The sequence below is a fragment of the Trichechus manatus genome, unplaced genomic scaffold (genome assembly GCF_000243295.1).
Source record: "Trichechus manatus latirostris isolate Lorelei unplaced genomic scaffold, TriManLat1.0 scaffold00050, whole genome shotgun sequence".
Taxonomy (NCBI): domain Eukaryota; kingdom Metazoa; phylum Chordata; class Mammalia; order Sirenia; family Trichechidae; genus Trichechus; species Trichechus manatus.
This window is the reverse complement of record NW_004443986.1, coordinates 17,259,394-17,278,672: the sequence shown is the minus strand read 5'-3', so window position 1 is coordinate 17,278,672 and position 19,279 is coordinate 17,259,394. Positions and strand designations below refer to the sequence as shown.

The 19,279-nt window shown below is 35.3% G+C and overlaps 1 protein-coding gene across 6 annotated transcripts in view; it reads right to left on the bottom strand.

The window, feature by feature from the left end:
* Nucleotides 1-19,279, bottom strand: part of ZNRF2 (zinc and ring finger 2) — a 138,127-nt gene that overhangs the window by 26,997 nt on the left and 91,851 nt on the right. Inside the window, exons 3-6 of one of the 6 annotated variants that reach the window (XR_002824304.1) lie at nucleotides 18,758-18,863; nucleotides 14,100-14,179; nucleotides 6,286-6,337; nucleotides 2,895-5,876 (exon numbers count right to left, since the gene is read on the bottom strand). Coding sequence is in view for 5 of the 6 variants with exons in the window: in XM_023732369.1 (XP_023588137.1) it covers nucleotides 14,122-14,179; nucleotides 18,758-18,863 (164 nt within the window). In the remaining variant the exon portion in view is untranslated. Of the gene's footprint in view, nucleotides 1-2,894; nucleotides 6,338-7,801; nucleotides 14,180-18,757; nucleotides 18,864-19,279 lie in introns of those variants that run through there. The other 5 variants (XM_023732367.1, XM_023732368.1, XM_004377500.2 and 2 more) reach the window with 5 other exon arrangements.

Below are 19,279 nucleotides of genomic sequence, written 5' to 3'. Positions count from 1 at the left end.
TGATGGTTTCACAAACGCATATATCTGTGAAAACGCATCAGATTATACACTTATGGGTGTATTTTGTTGTGTGTAAATTATAACTCAACAAAGTTGCTTTTAAAAAGATGTGAAGAAGAAATTTTGATTAGAAATATAACACCGTTCTTATTTAAGAAACAAGTTTCTCAACAGGGAAATGAGTTTAAAAATCTGTCTGGTTGTCTATGGTGCAATCCTAGTGTTTGCAGTACTTTCACCCATGTTCACTTTTGTTTTAGGAACACTGATACATACTAGGGTCTGGCATAAGATATAAGACTTATCAGATGCATAGTCAAAAAAAGTTTTCCAAGTACTTCAAAAACTTTATGCCTTGTGAGATATGACAGAAATGCTTACTCAAGAACTAGGTTTCACACATCTGTTTATTTATATACCAGCTATACTATAACTTTTGCTAGGAATAATGAACTGTAATAAGCTCCATAAAGGGAAGGAATTGTCTTTTTTCCCCATCAGTGTATACACAGTATCTCACACGGTACCTTAAATCTAGCAAATGTTCAGTACATACTGAATGAATGAACCAACACTTTAGTTCACTCTGAATTCTAGTTCAAATAACTCCCACACTTTCTTTTTCAGGGTGAGATTTCTGAAGATTGCCAACATAAATCTGAGAAAAAAAAATCAGACTAAATTACATTATTTAGGTCACAGTGGCTTTCTAGTCACTGATGTGAGTATCATAGGATATTATTTTTGAATTATGAACTGCTACATTTTTCATTCTTGGTACTTAATTACTTGTGTTACTGGGTGTTTGCTTTGTCAGAGCCAAGTTCTGGTAACAGAAAAGGCTTTTAGGAATCTAAGATCAGAGCCTGGCTGAATCAGGCAGTTTACTCTATGAACCACAGAGTTGGGAAGAATGTGTACTGATATTAAAGTTTTTCATTCAAAAAAGAGGCAAGAGTTCAATCTGACAGGCAAGAGAACTGGGGAGGATGTGGCTAGAGCTTAGCTGCAGAGGTCTCTTGGATATGCTTGGCACACCTTCCTCCTCAAGGACCGATACCCTATTTTTAGAGTATGTGAGAAAAGCCTAGATAGGTTATACACTGGCTATACAACAGAATCACACCAGAACAATGAACTTGGAATCTCTGGGTTGGGGTCAAGGCCTTAATAAATTTTTAAAAATGTCTCTGCCTTCTCTTCCCCTCCTGCATTGATCTAATATTTAGCTAATGGGCTTATGGGATTCCAAAGCAGAAGAGTGTAATGCTGTCTTCCCAGTGTGTAGCCCAACCTCTTAGAGAAACTCCCTGCCAACTCCAACCCGACTCCATCCAACATGGCACTTAAGCACTGAATCCTCAGGCAAACTATGGAGCATCTTACTGAAGGTAGCTTAGACTTGACTATTGGTAACTACCATGGATTTTGAAGAGTCTTAGTTTTGTGAATGATGGTCTGATAGACAAGTTTAGCAGTTCAAGAGTGGACGTGGTAGATAGTCAACCTTCTGGGAAGACCTAAAACTCATGAAACTGTTGCGATAGAACTCAACACAGGGGACAACCCTGGCTAGAGCTATTCATTAGTACTGCTCACAATTCCTGTTGATCATTTGGCTAAAACCTTACAAATACACTAACTTCTGATGATAAAACTGGCCAGGTATTCAGAGCCTGTGGGTCCTTACCAAACAACTGTAATCACAATGAGAGCCAGTACCATCTGTGGGTGTCCATGGAGAGGATTCATTAGACTCTCACCCTTTCCAAGTATTTCCAACACTTTTCATCAAAAAAATCAGAAAAGTCTGCCTAAACTTAGTAATAATATAGAGCCAGCTGTGCTCATGCCTGGTGACTAAATTAACTTTAATAGACCTATGCCTTCACAAAATTGAATTACAGGGCCTTCAAAAATATTCAAGTAAAAGACAGATAGGAGTGGAAAAACCAGCCTCCCAGAGTCATCCAGACCTGCGCTGTCCAATATGGTAGCCACTGCCACATATGGCTCTTGAGCACTTTAAATATGGCTAGTCGTAACAGAGATGTGCTGTAAGGGTAAAACTCACACTAGATTTCAAAAATGAAAAAAAGAAATGTTTAAAATATTTCTTCAATAATTTTTATATTGATTATATGCTAAAAAGATAAGTTTAGATATCTAAATACCCTAGAAAGCCCTTTGTTGGAATCCTAGTGGCGCAGTGGTTAAGAGCTCGGCTGCTAACCAAAAGGTTGGCAGCCTGAATCTATCTGCCTCTCCTTGGAAACCCTACAGGTCAGTTCTACTGTCCTATAGGGTCACTATGAGTCAGAATTGACTGGATGGCAATGGGTTTGGTTTGGTTTAGGAAGCCCTTTGGCCTTTGCAATGTTTGAATTCCAACAATGGAGGAACTGTATACATTTTTACTTCCTTAATGGATATTCTCTGAATATTTGGATCTGAATACCACTAGCATTTACAGATTTAATGACATTTCAATTTAAACATTAAGGAGCTACCTTAAAATGTTCATGACATAGTTATTTGATATTTTCCTGAATTATAAATGTAAATTGCTCATATTGTGGAGTTTGTGTTTCATTACCCAGCTAATGAATAATCAGGCTAATATCAGAAAGCATCCAAATCTCAAACTGAACTGGATGGCAAGGTTTAGTTTGGTCATCTACTCTTTAAATCTCACGAAATAATAAACACTGAACTCCGAAGTTCATGGAAAACAGTAACACAGGAATAAGGCATTGTATGGTTTATTTTAGTGGCAGAATTTAATAACTCTGCCTTTTTTAATTATTGCCTAATTAAGGTTCTGCAGGAAAACCAGTGTTATTTTTACTGCATTTTATGTGGAAAATCATAAATCATGTGATGATATTTATCAATTTAGGGTTTTTTTTTTTTTACATCTTAGGATATATTCCTTTCAGGTGTTAAGGTTCTATTATTCTTACAGGCTTTGCTTTGAGGGAATACCTGGTCTATTAAGTTATCTAATCATCTTGGTACCAATTTGCAGAAACTTGTGAAAGCTAAGAACTGGTATTTCCATGGATATTTTGTATTAGATTAGGGAATCTGTGGGGGAGTTGCCTCCATGACCCACAAAGATAGTCCAAGGTTTCTAGTGCTTCGACAGATACTAAACGTAAGTTTACTAATCCTCATCTTTCTGTTCCTGTCTAAACAAAGATGACAGTGATACAGCCAGTGATAACCCAGTCTTCCAAGAACCTCTTCTGGCCCTCCTTCTGCTTAGCCTAACCAAATCCATCCCAACAGCAGCATCCATCAGGACAGAAGGAACCATTCCTTCCATCTGTCCACCACTATAAGACCCTGATTCCAACAGTAGCTTACTTCTGTTGTAAAGATCTGAGAAGCAGTACTATTAGCCATTATGACTATTATAATGTACAGGGTATAGGACAAGAGAAACATAGAGAAAACCTTAAAAATGCTTCAGGGTACATCTCAGCCTTTCACGAAGCAAACTTGGGAAAGTATGGCCCCACTCTCACAGGCATCTGGAGCTAAGGATGGAAGGGAGGTCAGGGAGACATCCAGCCTAAATGTCTTTAAACTAGCTTAGTGTACCCCAACTATTATGCACTTAACGACTCTTCTAACAGTGTTGGCAATGTTTGAATCTAGAAACCTCTCAACCCCTGGCACACAGACACACACACACTCTTTGCTTTCTCACATCTTGCCAACTGTCTTTGTCTGGATTCTCTCACTGTTATGCCTTCCATTTTAAGATTCAACTCCTTCATTTTAGAATTGGTGTTCTTATACTTCTGGTTCTCCAACAAATACTTCTAGCATAATCAGCTTCCCACAGGTAGACATTCTATCCTTGAGATTCAACTTTTCAAGTTGAAAGCATCCTTGTCTTATCTCATCTCATATCCAAATGACTACCAAGATAAGTTAATTCTAATCTCTAAATCTTTTAAGTTCCTCCATCCTGCTTTCCCCACTGTCACTGCTTCAGTTCTGGCCCTCATCCTCTTGCTCAAATTACTATATATTTTCTAATAGGCCTTTTGCCTCCAGTCTCATTCCTCTCTAATACATCCTCCATATCATGCTGCCAGTGATCTTTCTGGAGTGCAAATCTGATTGTCTCTTTTCCTGTTTAAAATCCTTCAGCCATAGTTTTCAGAATAATGTTCATACTTCTTAGCTTGGCATAGACATCCCTTCATGATTTGTCACCTGCTAACTTCTCTATGGAAACCCTGGTGGTGTAGTGGTTAAGTGCTACAGCTGCTAACCAAAAGGTCAGCAGTTCAAATCCACCAGGCATTCCTTGGAAACTCTATGGGGCAGTTCTATCCTGTCCTATAGGGTCACTATGAGTTGGAACTGACTCGATGGCAACGGGTTTGATTTTGATTTTTAACCTCTCTCTACATAGCAATTCTCCAAGGGTGTAAGACTTTTCTCATATCTTTGTATATTCTAGCTTTCTGCCTTAGGAATATCCTTCCCAAACTTCCCTCTTCACATGTCCCTTTACCCTCTTCCCCTAGAGCTGTGATCTATATTTTCTTAAATACTTAGTTTAATAATTATTCTTTTGCCGAGTCTGAATTTAATGACCCTCTTCTTCTGTGCCCTCACTATACCCTACATTTACGTCTATCATAGCATTTATTCGTATTACATTTGTTGGTTCAATTATTTGCTTCACCCACTAAAAACTAAGTTCCTAGAGGTCAGCTATCTTTCATTTCTCTAGTCTATATTCAACTATTTCTGTATAGTTGCTGAAATAGTAAGGTCATTACACTTTAGCAACAGAATGAAAACCAGAACCTACAATGTTCTCTACTATATCTAAGTTTCTGAAACATGTATCAGTTAAGGTCTCAGACAGTACTACTTCTACATCTCATGGTTGGATACAATAACAAAAATTGTTCATAAATGGGAAGACACTTTTTATTTGTGATAATAACAGCAAACATTAAGTGCTTACTGTGTCTGCTGCATACACATATCTTCACAATTAATCCTCACAACAACCTTGAACTAGGAAGCAGTGTTACCTTTTTTTACAGACAAAAGGTGAAGCACAGAAAGGTTAAGTATTTTGCCCAACATCACAGAGAGGGTAAGCCCAGGCAGTCTGGCTCCAGAACCCATGTTCGTAACCACTACATTACAAAACTCAATACCTCTTACATCTTGAAAATTGTGCTTCAAAATATTTATTTTCCTTGAATTATTACTCCTCTTCTAAAACATAATGGAATGTTACTAAATTCAACCTAAACTTAAAAAGTTGTGACTGTGCACTGGCAGACAACACCTCCCCAAAACTTAATAGTTTTTCAAACATATTTATATTTCAAAATTTACAAATAGGTTTTATATTAGAAATTTCAAAGTACATCTCTATTTATGGTTAAGATAATGAAAAAGACCTTTTTTTCCATTATCACTATAAACTAGTCACTTCTTAAGGTATTACAGATTTTTAACTAACATTTTTTGGTTCAATTTTGTGGTAATGAGTATGCAAAAACAGATATAGAAGCTCTGTCTAACATCAGTTATTTCATGGTAACTTTTCAGCATTCAGAATTTTCTGAGTTTTATTGTTATGTATTGTCTACTTCTAGATAGAGGACAGACATGGCAAATTTCCTTGAAGGCATTCTTTTCTTATTTTCTACTTATAAATAATGGGATAATTTGGCAAAATCATTTGGAAGTTTTATTTAGTAGAATATCAATAACGAATTGCTCCATTTTAGTTCAGAACATACCAATACAAGTTGTTTCTAATACATTTTCTACATTCCTTATGATTGATGCTTTTGATATCTTGTATCTTATTCAACTGGAAAACACTTCTAATAGAAGAAATGAAGAAGTATTACATAAGAGTTGTGAAATCATGAACAAAGCAATAGAGGTAAATATCTATCATTATCATGATTTTCAAACAATAAAATTCATATAAAAGTCACTGCAAAGAAATAAAATGTAATGAATTGCTGTAATAAAGACCAATGTCATCATCAAATTCCAAAATCTCCTTTGTATCTCCCTATATGGTCTGCTACTGTATTATATGCATACAGCTGCTCAAAATGCTGTTGACTATTTGTGAAACCTTTTTAAGATGCTGGCACCAGGTTCACTGGTAATGGGATACAGGTGAAACTGTAAGTTTACCAAACATAAGTCATCAGTACTTAGCAATGTCAACATATCAGATCAGAAAAGAAGGCATGAGAATTTATTAATAGGAAAACTTACTCTGGTACCAAGACTTGGAGTCTTGACAGATGCCTCACAGTTCATGGCAGAGCTAAGAAACACAACATTGGTTAACAAGTATTACCAGAACCAAAACCAAACCCATTGCCGACGAGTCGATTCTGACTCATTGCAACCCTACAGGACAGAGTAGAACTGCCCTATGGGGTTTCTAAGGAGACACTGGTGGATTCGAACTGCCGACCTTTTGGTTAGCAGCCGAGTTCTTAACCGCTACACTACCAGGGCTCCATAGTAGGTACTACAGTATCAGTTAAAATTTTTTTTTTCATTTATTTCTGGGATGTGTGTTTATGCCATGTTGCTTTTTGCCCCTCTATAAGCAAGCAGTCAAAAATCTACCTTTTTATTAGTTACTAGTTTGAAATTAATGATGACTTAAATATATGAAAATACACTAACTCCCTTAAGTACAGTAATGCTGCACTTTCAACTGAAACTAATATTAACATATCTGGTTTCCTTCAACGCCGTAAGTCTTTTACCTTCCACAAAGGATTGGCTGATGTAGAAGATCAGGTATTTGTCATTCAATACAGGAATTCTCTGATTTAAAAACTATTCAGTTTCCTAGCTTAAGCACAGAATTCAGAGAAGATGATACTCAAGAGTACTGTTTGAATAACTTATTATCAAAAAAGTTTTACCAGCTGTTCCTGAATAAGAAGAATATAAATACTAAGAATATACCAAGTAGTAATTTCTTCTAAAGAAAACCAAGCAGCAATTTAGTTTCAGAACGAGAAGATCTGGGTAAAGAAGAAAAGTAGATGGTAAACAGGCAATTAACTACTGTTATTCACAACATAAAAAACAAAACAAACAAACCCACTGCTGTCGAGTCAATTCTGACTCATAGCGACCCTATAGGACAGAGTAGAACTGCCCCATAAGGTTTCCAAGGAGTGGCTGGTGGACTTTAACTGCCAACTTTTTTGGTTAGCAGCCAAACTCTTAACTACTGGCGCATAGCATAGTAAAAATTCAGAAGCTACATACTTCAGGAGAAAAGGGAATGGGCCAAAGACAAAATATTGGCATGCTAGGATTTTTTTTTTCAAAACCAAGAAAATATACAAGAATAAGAGACACTTCACATTCAACTACCCATTGTCAACATATACTGAGTTCTCCTCAGGATAAATCAAATTTCAAGAAAATGGCCCATATGAACTACATACAAGACTTCCAGCAACTAATAAACTGTACTCATATTTAATATGCACCATTTACCTCTATGTCGTTTTACATAGTTTCTAATAACCTGATTTATATGGAAACGTCCTCTGTGAAAGAATAAGATAATTTGGATATTTTTATCAACGCACAGTGTGGATGTCAATTCAATAGTAGTAGATAGTAAAATCAATTATTCTTGAATTTAAAAAACTAGTTTCATGCTTTGTTCATATACAGCTTATTGTTAGGAAACTTCCACTCTCCAAGTTAATAAATAAAATTAGGTAACATTCACATTAAATTTATAATCTTTTTCTTTTAAAGAAATATCCCCATGTTGTATCTTATTACATTAATTTAAATGACTGCTGTTAAACTTTATTATACCCAAACTTAGAAACATGGCTGAGTCAAATAAGCTTTGAAAGAGGATCTGCCATTTTCATTAACTCATTTAAATGAAGATCTTTTTAAAATACATACTGCAGATAGCTGACAGTACTCCACAGGCATATTTTTGAGTGACATTCCAGTAAAGTGTCTAGTAGGTGAAAATTGAGATAACTGTATAACATTTAAAAGAAATATAACAGCTGCAATAAGAAACCAAAATTTACATATTATGCAACAGTTAACAATATAATTTTTTTAATGTTGTTTTGGCTATCACAAAAAAAATTAGAGAAACCATTATTTATACTTCAATCACAAACAATGCTCTTAAAACACGATCTATAATCTGATTTATAACCAGATCTGAAAAACAGATATTAAGACTATGCTTAGTCTATTTTCTGGCAAAGAGCCAAAAGTAAGACAGAGTAATTTTATCTTCTGTTAAACATCTGATGGGGTTGGGGGAGAGCCAGATCAGAGTAAGATGAGGAGTCAAAATTGGCATTCAATCCATTATGGACAAAAGAGTGGCACTGAAGTGAAATCTCAGGACATACTGCTTTCTATATATGCAAGATGGTATCATTTGAAAAACGAGTATTTACAAAGGTCCTAGAAAGCTATAACCAACTTGATAACCTAGGCTTTCAATCTTTGTCTCCAGAATATTTAGTTGTCAGTAGTTTTCAGCTGAACATTTAAATACCTAACGTGATTTTATGTCCTACATATCCTATTCAGTTTTTACGTATAGATTTATAAATATTGTAAGTGACATTATGTAGAATATTACTTACAATATTTTCTAGAATAACAACTTTCATTTTGAATAAAAACTGGAGCAGCTGGGCTTTAAAAACACCATTTTCTACATTTAAGTTATTCTTTTTAGGAAGTCATTGATGGAGACTGAACTTAAAGTAAAAACACTAATTTATGTAAATTTTAACAAAAAAGGGACTGCGATGATAAACAGATTTAAATAAACACTGTTCTAGACAAAGATAATAATAAAGTAGCACTTGACACTGACAAACACTGAACTTTCTTTTAAAACCACAGGAGCGTCCATTATAGCAGCTGAAGCACAGAACCTTAAGGACAAACAGAGGCCAAGTTAGTAAGATTGTGAGAGTATGGCATAGAATAAAGAAGAAAAAGTGAACTTAAGCCCATAGGTTTTAAAAAGTAAATAAGTAAATTTATCAGAAAAGCAACTTCCAGGAGAATCAGAGCAGTTAACTACCACAGCTTTAAGAATGGAATATAATAAAGTAATTGTTATCATAATATATCAGTAGTAGAAAACAAATGGGTTATTCACATTCTAAGAGGTTTTTCTTAGGAGGTGAGAGCTTATAAAATTAAAAACATGAGATAAAATAAATTCAAATTAAGATTTTGTGACAGCAGAAAAAAATTAAGAATATTTTTCATAACTAGTTTAAAAAGCACCTAGGAAACTGTGCTGTCAGATGTTACAATGGAGGTTTTGAATTCTTTTATCAACCGCAGCATCACAAAAGGCATTCATAGCATAACGTTAGGAAAAATGTTATCTGGCCTAGAATTATACAGAAATCAATTAAAAACACTTTTGTTTTAATACACAAGTTTTTCTGGGTAGCAGCCGTTGCTCGTGTATTTGCCCTTTTAAAAAATATGAAATGGAAGCAATAGAGTAGGGGAAAAAAACCTACAGAATTAAGAATAAGAGTAGCAGCATTAAATAGAAAAGCAAATACTTAAAGACATTGAAGAAAGCTTAAAATAGAAACAGTACTGTGCAACTTTCAATTACACCAGGTAAAGTGCACTACCTAAATATTCACTCTTAACATTTTCCCTTATGTTGAAAACACAAAATCTACGTGTAGGTATTTTTGATATTAAAAAAAAAGACATTCACTATTGTAGCCTTGATAGCTCTCTTCCAGTTGTTGTTGTTTTTAACCATTCAGATGTATTTTGTGGGAATATTTATTCACATAATTTCTCTTAATACACTTCTTTCTACACAAGACTGAATTTAGAAGTTGCTGTAGAATAACAATTTTAATTACAGTAATAACACATTAATAAATTATAAATTAACAAAATCTTCATATTTGCTTTAAAAAAATCATTTATCAAATGCTAACCTCCAGATTATCTGGAAAATTAAAGATGCAAATTGCTATAAATCTGGCATCCCAATTAAACTGTGACTTTTAAAAGTATATAAAATGTCCCTTAAATTATCCCAAGTTCCACTCCAGAAAATTTTACTTTACTCTTTTCGTAAGTTATTAAGTTCAGAACCTTCTAAACATTTTACCCAAATGTGGAAAAACTTCCTGGAGATGCAAAGCACAATAAAATAATTACATGAAAAGAATAAACAAAAAATACCCGTTAAAACAAAGTTATTGTAGCTGGCAGCACTTAAAATTGGTAATTTGTATTTTTTAAAAAGTTGCATAGCTGCAAGATGATTCACTGCTGATTAGCTGTTGAGCAGTTTCAAGAGGAAACAATGTATTTAATAAACTGTAATTAACAATTCTAGATTTAATTAATTAAAACGCAATTATGTAACTTGATTTACTCTTTGAACTGCACTCTGATAATGTTAAACCTTTAATTTAAAAAATATTAACATATTTTAGCTTTCCTATGTAGAATCAATCTGTTTTCCACTCTTAGGGGAAAAATGGAAGAACTTGAGATCATGGTCTGCATTCAGAGAATGTTTTACTGCTTGATTACACTTCTTAGTTTCACATTTAAGACTTTAAAAGAAGCAAATTATGTAGTTTTCAATTTAAGAATAGATGAATGCACAAAATGGGGAACATAAAACAAACCCCAAATGAAAAAACAAATCAAAAAACAACTAGTTGTGCAGCTCTAGAGAACTTAATAAAAAGTAAATCAACTTTTAAATCAAGTTAACTTTGGCGTCTGAATACAAAATGTTTATCAGTATTACCTACGTAGATGACTACTAAGGGATGTGCAGCATATTCAAAATCCCTGTGTGTGTCCTTTATATGCATGTTTGGTACACTGAGTTATGTGGGAACTGTCCTCTTTTCAGCAGGATTTTCTTTTTTTCTGTATGATTGTCCATCTCTGTATTTTGGAGTCTCAACAGAACTCAGATTTCTGGCTGAGTATGCCTGCATTTTTATTTTTCCAGAGACAGATCCTCATATCCTCTAGGTTTTTCAAGCATCTCGAAAAGACAAGAAAACCTGTTTAAAAATAGATATATTTAGTTTTAAACAGTGACCCATAATAATAATATAAATCAAAATACAGCATCCATTTCCCCATAAGCATTTCTTCAGTTACTGTAAATGTCCATTCTCTTAACTATTCTAAAAACTCATAAAATTCGAACTATGCAGAAGAACATATCAAGAACACAAAAGGAACAATTAAAGCTTAAAATAGTAAACAGTCACAAATAGCCAATGTGTAAGTCATTCCCCCTCCACAACAAAGACTACACCAGAGTACAGAAACCAGCATTTTAAATACATATGCACATATGCAAACATATATACTCACATCAATTTATTAATCTCTCCCCAATAACTAAACACTCCAAATTAAAAAATTGTAAAAAGTAACTAATCAAGACCTTAGATATTCATGTATCCCTATTTTGGGTTGATTATTAAATTTTTATGCTTAAGGATACCAGAAATGCTAGGTTTTGCTGCTATACATTGCTTTTCTTCTTCTTCCTTTTTTTCCCAGTGTTTTAACAACAATGAATCCTCTTCAAATGCATACACTTTTGATCTGGGACAGCAAAAGGGACAGGAAGAATTTATCACGTAGCATATAAGAGCAAGCAGCCAGAACAGAAACAAAAATGTGAGTCAAGATACTCCATGCCTACAAGTTGCTAAAAATGACTTTTCAAGACCCACGGAGATATATCTCATTGGTTCAGATTTCTGTAGACAACATGTACTATCTCATATACTAGGCTAGTTTCAAATTCAGGTTCTATATAAAAACAAAACAAGAAGACAAAATTGGTATGTAAGAGAAGGAAGCTGAAATGCTGTTTAAGACCCACAGACATGCCTATTGACTATGAGATGAGATATACGCTCTATAGATCCCAGAAGCTCATTGTAATATTACAGGAAAAATTTTAGCTGATTAGATCATAAAAAAATATATATATACCCTAAAATTCCATCTCACACAAAAGTTTATTGACTCTAAAAGACAAATTTTCCTTATAGGTGAAGGATTTAAATATATTACCTTGGCACATAAGGTACTAAAATAAAAATTTCATTTTATTAATATTGTTTTTTAGCACTTGTCTTAAAAAGCTTCTATAATTTTAGCTGTCATTTTACTTTTTGGCCCAGACACAGATGTCATTGAAGGCAATCATTCTAAAGCATCCTCCTCTTCAAAAAACTTTTTTCATAGTGAAATAAAAACATACATGCACATATACTCAGAATACCATTCCATCACTACACTTCTGCACAGCAATTTTACCCCAATTCACTTTTCTTTTTAATGTATCAAGGTCTGATCTGAGTAACTTCACAGTAAAAGGTCAAAGGCTGAGAGTCTTACTAGCTTCCCATTCCCCAAGGCTTTCACATTTCACACACATTTAATTTGCAGCTCTCAGTTCAGTTGCTACAGCTGCTATTAAGTTATTCAAATCTCCGTCAATATTCTAATCTGCTGCTCTTAAATTATCCTCATTAACGGAGCAAAAGAATTTCTTGAATGTGTTTTTACTTTAATACCTACATTCTCAAATTCAAGACCAGGAGTAAAAGGAAAGGAAATGGGGAACAGTACAGGGCTGTGTGTTGTGTGTCATCAAGTCAATTCCCACTACAGCCACCCTGTATGACAGAGTGGGACTGCCCCACAGGGTTTCCTAGGCTGTAATCTGTACAGGAGCAGGTCAACAGGTCTTTCTTCCTTGAAGCCACTAGTAGGTTTGAACTGCCGACCTTTGGGTTACCAGGAGAGAGCCTTAGTACAGGACTAGACCTCAGGGTATCATATGATCTAGTTTCCTGCCTTTGGTCTTCGGCATCCAGGAAAGACTGGTGTCTGTGACTGTCTTGTGAGTCTCTGAAGATAGAGGCTCTAACTCCTTCTGAAATAATACCTGGATTGGCAAAATGTTCTGCCTTGATGTAAGAATCCAATGCTTTACGTCATTTCTGCAATGGTCTCATAAAAACTTTCCATATATTTGAAGACAGCAATTAAGTTAATCTTTATTTTTCAAAGCTAAACAATGCCATTTAATTTGCTTCACAGAACTATGAAAAAAAGCAATACCCAAGTGAGGTTATCATTCAGTTCAGTAAACATTTTCAGATAATGCAATACCATGAATAAGCTAAATCAGGAAAGCAAAACAAATTTTTATTCAGTTTTAAAATTCATTTTTTGGGGGGGCCTACTATATGATAGGCACTTCATTATATGCTGAGTATCCATGAGTCAGAATCGATTCAATGGCAACGGATTTGGTTTGGTTTTTATACAAAGGTGAATGATTTAATTGAATGAATAAAGCTATGACACAACTTTTAGAAGAAAATGCTCCTAGTTCCTACCTAATAATAGCAAAACAGTTCCATGAACTAGTTATGTGACCTTGGCAAGTCAAGTTTCTTAACTTGTGACTTAAATTCCTCATATGTATAAAGGAACAGTAAGAGTATTGAGTTCAAAGGGTTGGTATAACAAATGAGTTAACAGATGTAAAATGCTTATAACAATGACTGGCACATAATAATGCTATATAAATGTTAATAAAATGTATAATAAATTCCATTTACTAACTATGACCTTGGTCTCTTGGTGTAACTTCCTGCTTAAAGTCATGGAACTTAACTACTGTGACCCTCAGGTTTCTCACTGCTAAGATGGGGTCATAATATGTACTTCGTTGGGTTTTTTAAGCATTACATTAAAATTAAATAAGCTAGTATGTTTGAAAGTACCTAGAATATAGAAGTTACTCAATATATGACTGTTCAGGAATCAAGAAAATAGTTTTTAATTTATTTTTTTTATATGAGTTTTTATACAGTAGTTTAACATAATGTCCAGGGCGTACACACAAAAGCCTTAATGAATAAATGAATAATAAAAATGATGCCTGAGAACCTGTAATTCAACATAACACTTTAAAAAGCAATGTAAACAGGAAAAGGAAGAATTACCTATAAAACAGGAATCTGATGCTTAATCTGAAGGGTGCTCAGGGCAAGATCTATTTACTTCAAACCATTCATCTATGCAGCTAGAAAGGAACAAAATGAGAAAAACTGAAACATTTGTTTATTTATACCATGACAGTCATAATAAAAATGCTTACTTCCTGACTTCAGCATAACTTTGTAGAAAAACTTCAACATTTTATTATCATACTTGGCATAAATTAAGTAAAAGGGTATGTTTATTTTACTTTGATTATTCTAAGCAGTTAAAGAATCTTTGTAAAACTATGTTATAAAATACTTTAAACAGAACCATTACCAAAATAGTATCTAAAGAAATATCACTTTACCAATATTTAAAATTAAATAACAAAATTGGACAAGTATTTCTTTCTTCAAAATAGTTATTCATTTATGCAAATATCTTCTGGTTCATGCCACTAATAGATGTAACTAAAAGCAGCTTTAAAATTTTAATCCTTGATAATGATGTATCACATTTTTGAAAGACCATTATTTATATAAGTGATTCTTGAATATTTAATTCTGTCCCACCCTGCAATAAATATACCACCATCCACTTGAATTTATAAAGCATTTCATGGTCTTAATTAATTATAAGCTAAATATTAGGGTGGGTACAATTACCTCATTCAAGACCTGCGCTGTCCAATACAGTAGCCACGAGCAAAGTGTGGCTATTTAAGTTTAAATTCATTAAAACTAAAGAAAAAATTAAGAGTCTTAGTTGCACTAGCCACATTTCAAGTGCTCGAAAGCCATATGGTTAGTAGCTACTCTACTGGACTGCACAGACAGAACATTTCCATCACTGCAGAATGTTCTATTCCACAGTGCTTTGACAGATGAATAAAATCACGGTCTTGAAAGGTTAAGTAACTTGCACAAGAGCTAGTAAATTACTCAAGCAGGATTCACTGTTCAACATTTTCACTGATGACACATCTCAAATTTGCATATGCCACAGAGCTGGAAGGCATGGCTAATACGCTCAAGGGCAAAATTAATATTTATGATTAAATCCTGAAAGATTGGTTTGGTAGGTGTAAATGATGGATGAAATTAAAAGGGAAGAAGGTAAAGTACCTCATTCATGATATTCTTTCAAATATATAAACTGATTTCTGTTGCCATTAAGACTTAAGTTCTCTAAATAAACATCCCCTGTTTGGCTTATGACTCTATTTTCAGCCTACCCTCCATCCTATTCACCTGGCTCTAGAGGTGCCCTGGTCCAGTGCAATTACTTCTGTTGTGTGGCCTTTCTAGCCATGGTCTTGTAACTCCCACCCAGGTGACTGTGTGATAGGGTAATTGGGGCCTACCAAGCGGATTGTCAGTTTTGCCTTAAAAGAGAGTCAATTCCACAGCAGGGAGGAGGAGCCCACTACCACCAAGGAAGGAGAGACCAGCAGCAGGAGATGGCATGGTGGGTTCCCAGCCCACAAAGAAAGAAAGTTAAGTGCCTTTGGGCAGAGACTGAGAGCCAGGGAGAGGCTATCCTGATGGAAGAACTGTATCCTGAGTGTTCCTGAGCCTGAATTGTTAACTGTTACTTTCCTTGTAATTAAACCCCTTAACCGTGAGTATAATCTATCAGTTCTGTATGGCCATTGCAATGAATTATTGATTGTAGATTTGTTTTGTCCCGCTTTTTGTTTTATTTGGTTATGTCTGAGCAGGTGGGCTGCGTGTTCTTTTTGTTTGCTCTTCTGAAGACACTATATTTTTCACCTCCTTGTCCAAAAGGCATGGCCTGTCACTCAGCTATGGTGCACTAGGGCAGGTCCAGCTGAAGGGGAGGGGCTGGAATGGGTTGTTCGTGGCACATACTGGGGCCGACAAGGTGTGCTGGTGGTCAGTGCAGGGCGGGTGCCAACAGGGTGTGCCTGTGCTTCTCGGGAGTGCAATGTTCAGCACATGGTGCAGAGAGGCAGGAGGGAGGGGGAAGTTGTGATGTGTGGAGCTAGACTGGGTATGGAAAAGAGGAGAGAGAAACAGGTGCAAAAAAATATGCTGAGGGAGCTTGCCACTGGAGTGGAGAGATAGGAAACCGAGAAATGAAGAAAAACAAAAAGAAAATTGAAACAAAAAATGCCTTTAGGCATCCCACCAACACGGCTACAAAGACTGGGGAAGTGGCTCCCAAGCTGTGCAGTACAGCCCGGTTAGAATGGGTGGAGATGATACACAGCGCCAGGAGTTCAGGAGACAGGAAACGAAGTTAAGTAGAAAGAGATAAGAAACAGAGAAATGAAGAAAGTAAAAAACAGAAAATAAATGAACAACAACAAAAAAAAGCCCCCAGGGATCCTACCAGCATGGCAGTGGAAACCAGGGAAGCAGTTTCCCAGCTGAGCAGTGCTTAACAGCCTGTCAAGAAGGAGCAAAGATGGCACACGGAGTCAGGTGTTAGAGCGAAAGGCGGGAGGAGATGATGAGAGGCAGGGAAAAAAACAAAAGAGGCTGAAAAAAGCAACACCAGCAACGAAGAATGGCAGTGAAGAAGCCAGCCAGTGCGGGCAGAGCAAATCCGCGTGGCATGGAACCAGCACCTCCTGTGCTACGGTCGTAGCCCGCCGGGAAGCAGTGACCTGGCCCACCAGGAAACGATGGATTGGTCAGCCAGGAAGTGGCAAAGGCCAAGCAGGGGGGAGGCAGGGTTGGGGGTGGGAAAGAGTGTCTCGCTGGTTACTGGGTGCTCTGTTTCCTCCTAGGAGGTCCGTGAATCTGCTTTCCTATACTCCCTGTCCGCTGATCTCTGACCAGAGTCCAAGATGGTGGATCTGCGCTGTGTTAGCTGATAGGGGACCTCAGCTTGTAACTCTCCTCGCTCTCTGTTCTCCATTAGTTTCTTATTCCATTCGGTGCTTGGTTGAGTTCTTTATCTCTTCATTTGATGCTTAACGTTCCAAGATTGACGTCTGTCTCTCGTTTTACTCAGTTTTTTGGGTCTTTGCTGTGGAGGGACAGCATGATGCTTCTGTCTGTAACACCATGCTGGCTCTCCTCTTTTGGTTTTTTGCAGGAGCGTCTTGTAGTTTTCTTTATATGGGTTTTTTATGTCTCTGGTTAGATGTATTCCTTAGTTTTTTAATTGTACTTTAGGTGGAGGTTTACAGAGCAAATTAGTTTCTCATTAAAGAATTAATATACATATCGTTTTCTGACATTGGTTGCCAACCCCACGACATGTAAACACTCTACCCTTCTCGACCTTGGGTTCCCCATTACCAGCTTATTTTCCTAGTATTTTAAGAAGCTTTGCTTATTGATTTCCAGCTTTTCTTTCCAGTCAACACTAACATTTAAGGCTATAAGTTTTCTTCCAAGGATCACTCTAGGTACATCTCAAAAAGTTTAAATAGGTAGATATTTTCATTATTATTCAGTTCCCACTATTTTCAAAGTTCTATATGGTTTCTTCTTTGATCCACAAGTTATTTAGAAGTACATATGGGGATTATTTATCTTTGTAATTACTGACATCTAACGGTGGTCAGAGAACGTGTTCTGCATGGTACAATTCTTTGTAGTTTGCTAAGATTTGCTTTATGGCCTAGTATGTGATCAATTTTTATAAGACTCCATGTATGCTTGAAAAGACACAGATCAAACTTTTAAATTGTACTGTTCAATTTTCTAAGTCTTGATTTTGTGTGTGTCTGCTTGACTCAATGAGAAGTGTTGTAATTACCCATTATGATGATGGATTTATCCATTCTTCTGATAGTTCTATATTCTGAGACCATGATATTAGGTATAGAGAAAAATAGAATTATAAAATTATATCTTTTTCATGAATTATACTTTTTCATTATATAGTGACCTTCTTTGTCCCTAAAAATGTTTTTTGCTGTAAAGTTTATTTTGTTTGACATTAATTTAGCTTTGTTAGTTTTCTCTTAGTATTTGCTAGATCTAGTTTTCTACCCTCTTACTTTCATATTTTTCCACATCTTTATGTTTAAATGTGTTGCTTATCACAGCATGTCTCAATGTTTCAGTCTGTTTTTCAATTAGTAAGTTTGTTCTATTTAGATTTATTATATTTACAAATATATTTGGATTTATTTTTGCCTCCTTATTTTGTGCTATTTATTCTGCTTTCTCTGTTTCCCACCGCCTTTAAATAAAAATCCACCTTATTACTTTTATTAGTTTTGAAGTTATAATTTTTCTCTTCTTTTAGTGGTTATCTTAAATAGTTTTTTACATACAATTTTTCCTGTGTTGCTTCAAAAGCAAGACTGTCTGAGAAACCAGATGGGTTTAGGAGATACAGACTTGGCTGAAATCTCAGCTCTGCCGTTTATTAGCCATGTGACCTTGGAAAGAGGTCAATTGTAAAATTTTCCTTCAATTGTAAAATCAGGTTGTTACAGGGCTTACATGAGATAATTTATTTAAGAAGCTATGGACAATGCCTGGGGCACAGCAAATGCTTAACAAATGGCAGCTTTTTTGATATAAACAGATGTGGGCTCAACTTTTAGTTCTGACAGGAAAAAGAAAAAAAAACCAGGTGAGGGGGAGTTTCAATGAAGATGAAACCTTTACAGCTCTAAGGATAATGTCTAAAACTGTGATAACCATCTTTTACACTAATATCAACTTGGTTAATAGAAAAATAAACTTACCCTTTATGATATATGCATAGACAAGGCAATCGTGCTATAGTGTCTCCCTGCTGCAGTTCTTCAAGGCATATTGCACATTCCCCAGCATCTTTACTCAGTACATCCTCTGAGGAAAGAGAAAATAAATTCAAGAGAAAATTAACTGTCAAACTGAAAAAGATTTTTGTGAATGCTAATTTACAAAAGGTAGTGATTCCATCTTACTCGGCATATTTTCTCAGAAATATATAAAATATCTCAGAATTCGTATTAAATAATACGTATGTATCAATGAATAATGTTTACTTATAGGCATTATCTCTCATTTCCACTTCCACCCTACTGGACATTCCAGTAAGCAAAAACAGTACAGAATCTGCCAGCTTCCACATGATTTTGCTCTAAAACTTTAAATCAGTATTTGGAATTTATTTTCCTTTTTCTAGGATTCAGTATTAATCTGGTGCCCAAGATAATTTAAAAAGATTATTCAGAGTGTCATGTGGCTGAAAGACTACGGAAATAAAATAATATTATAATATT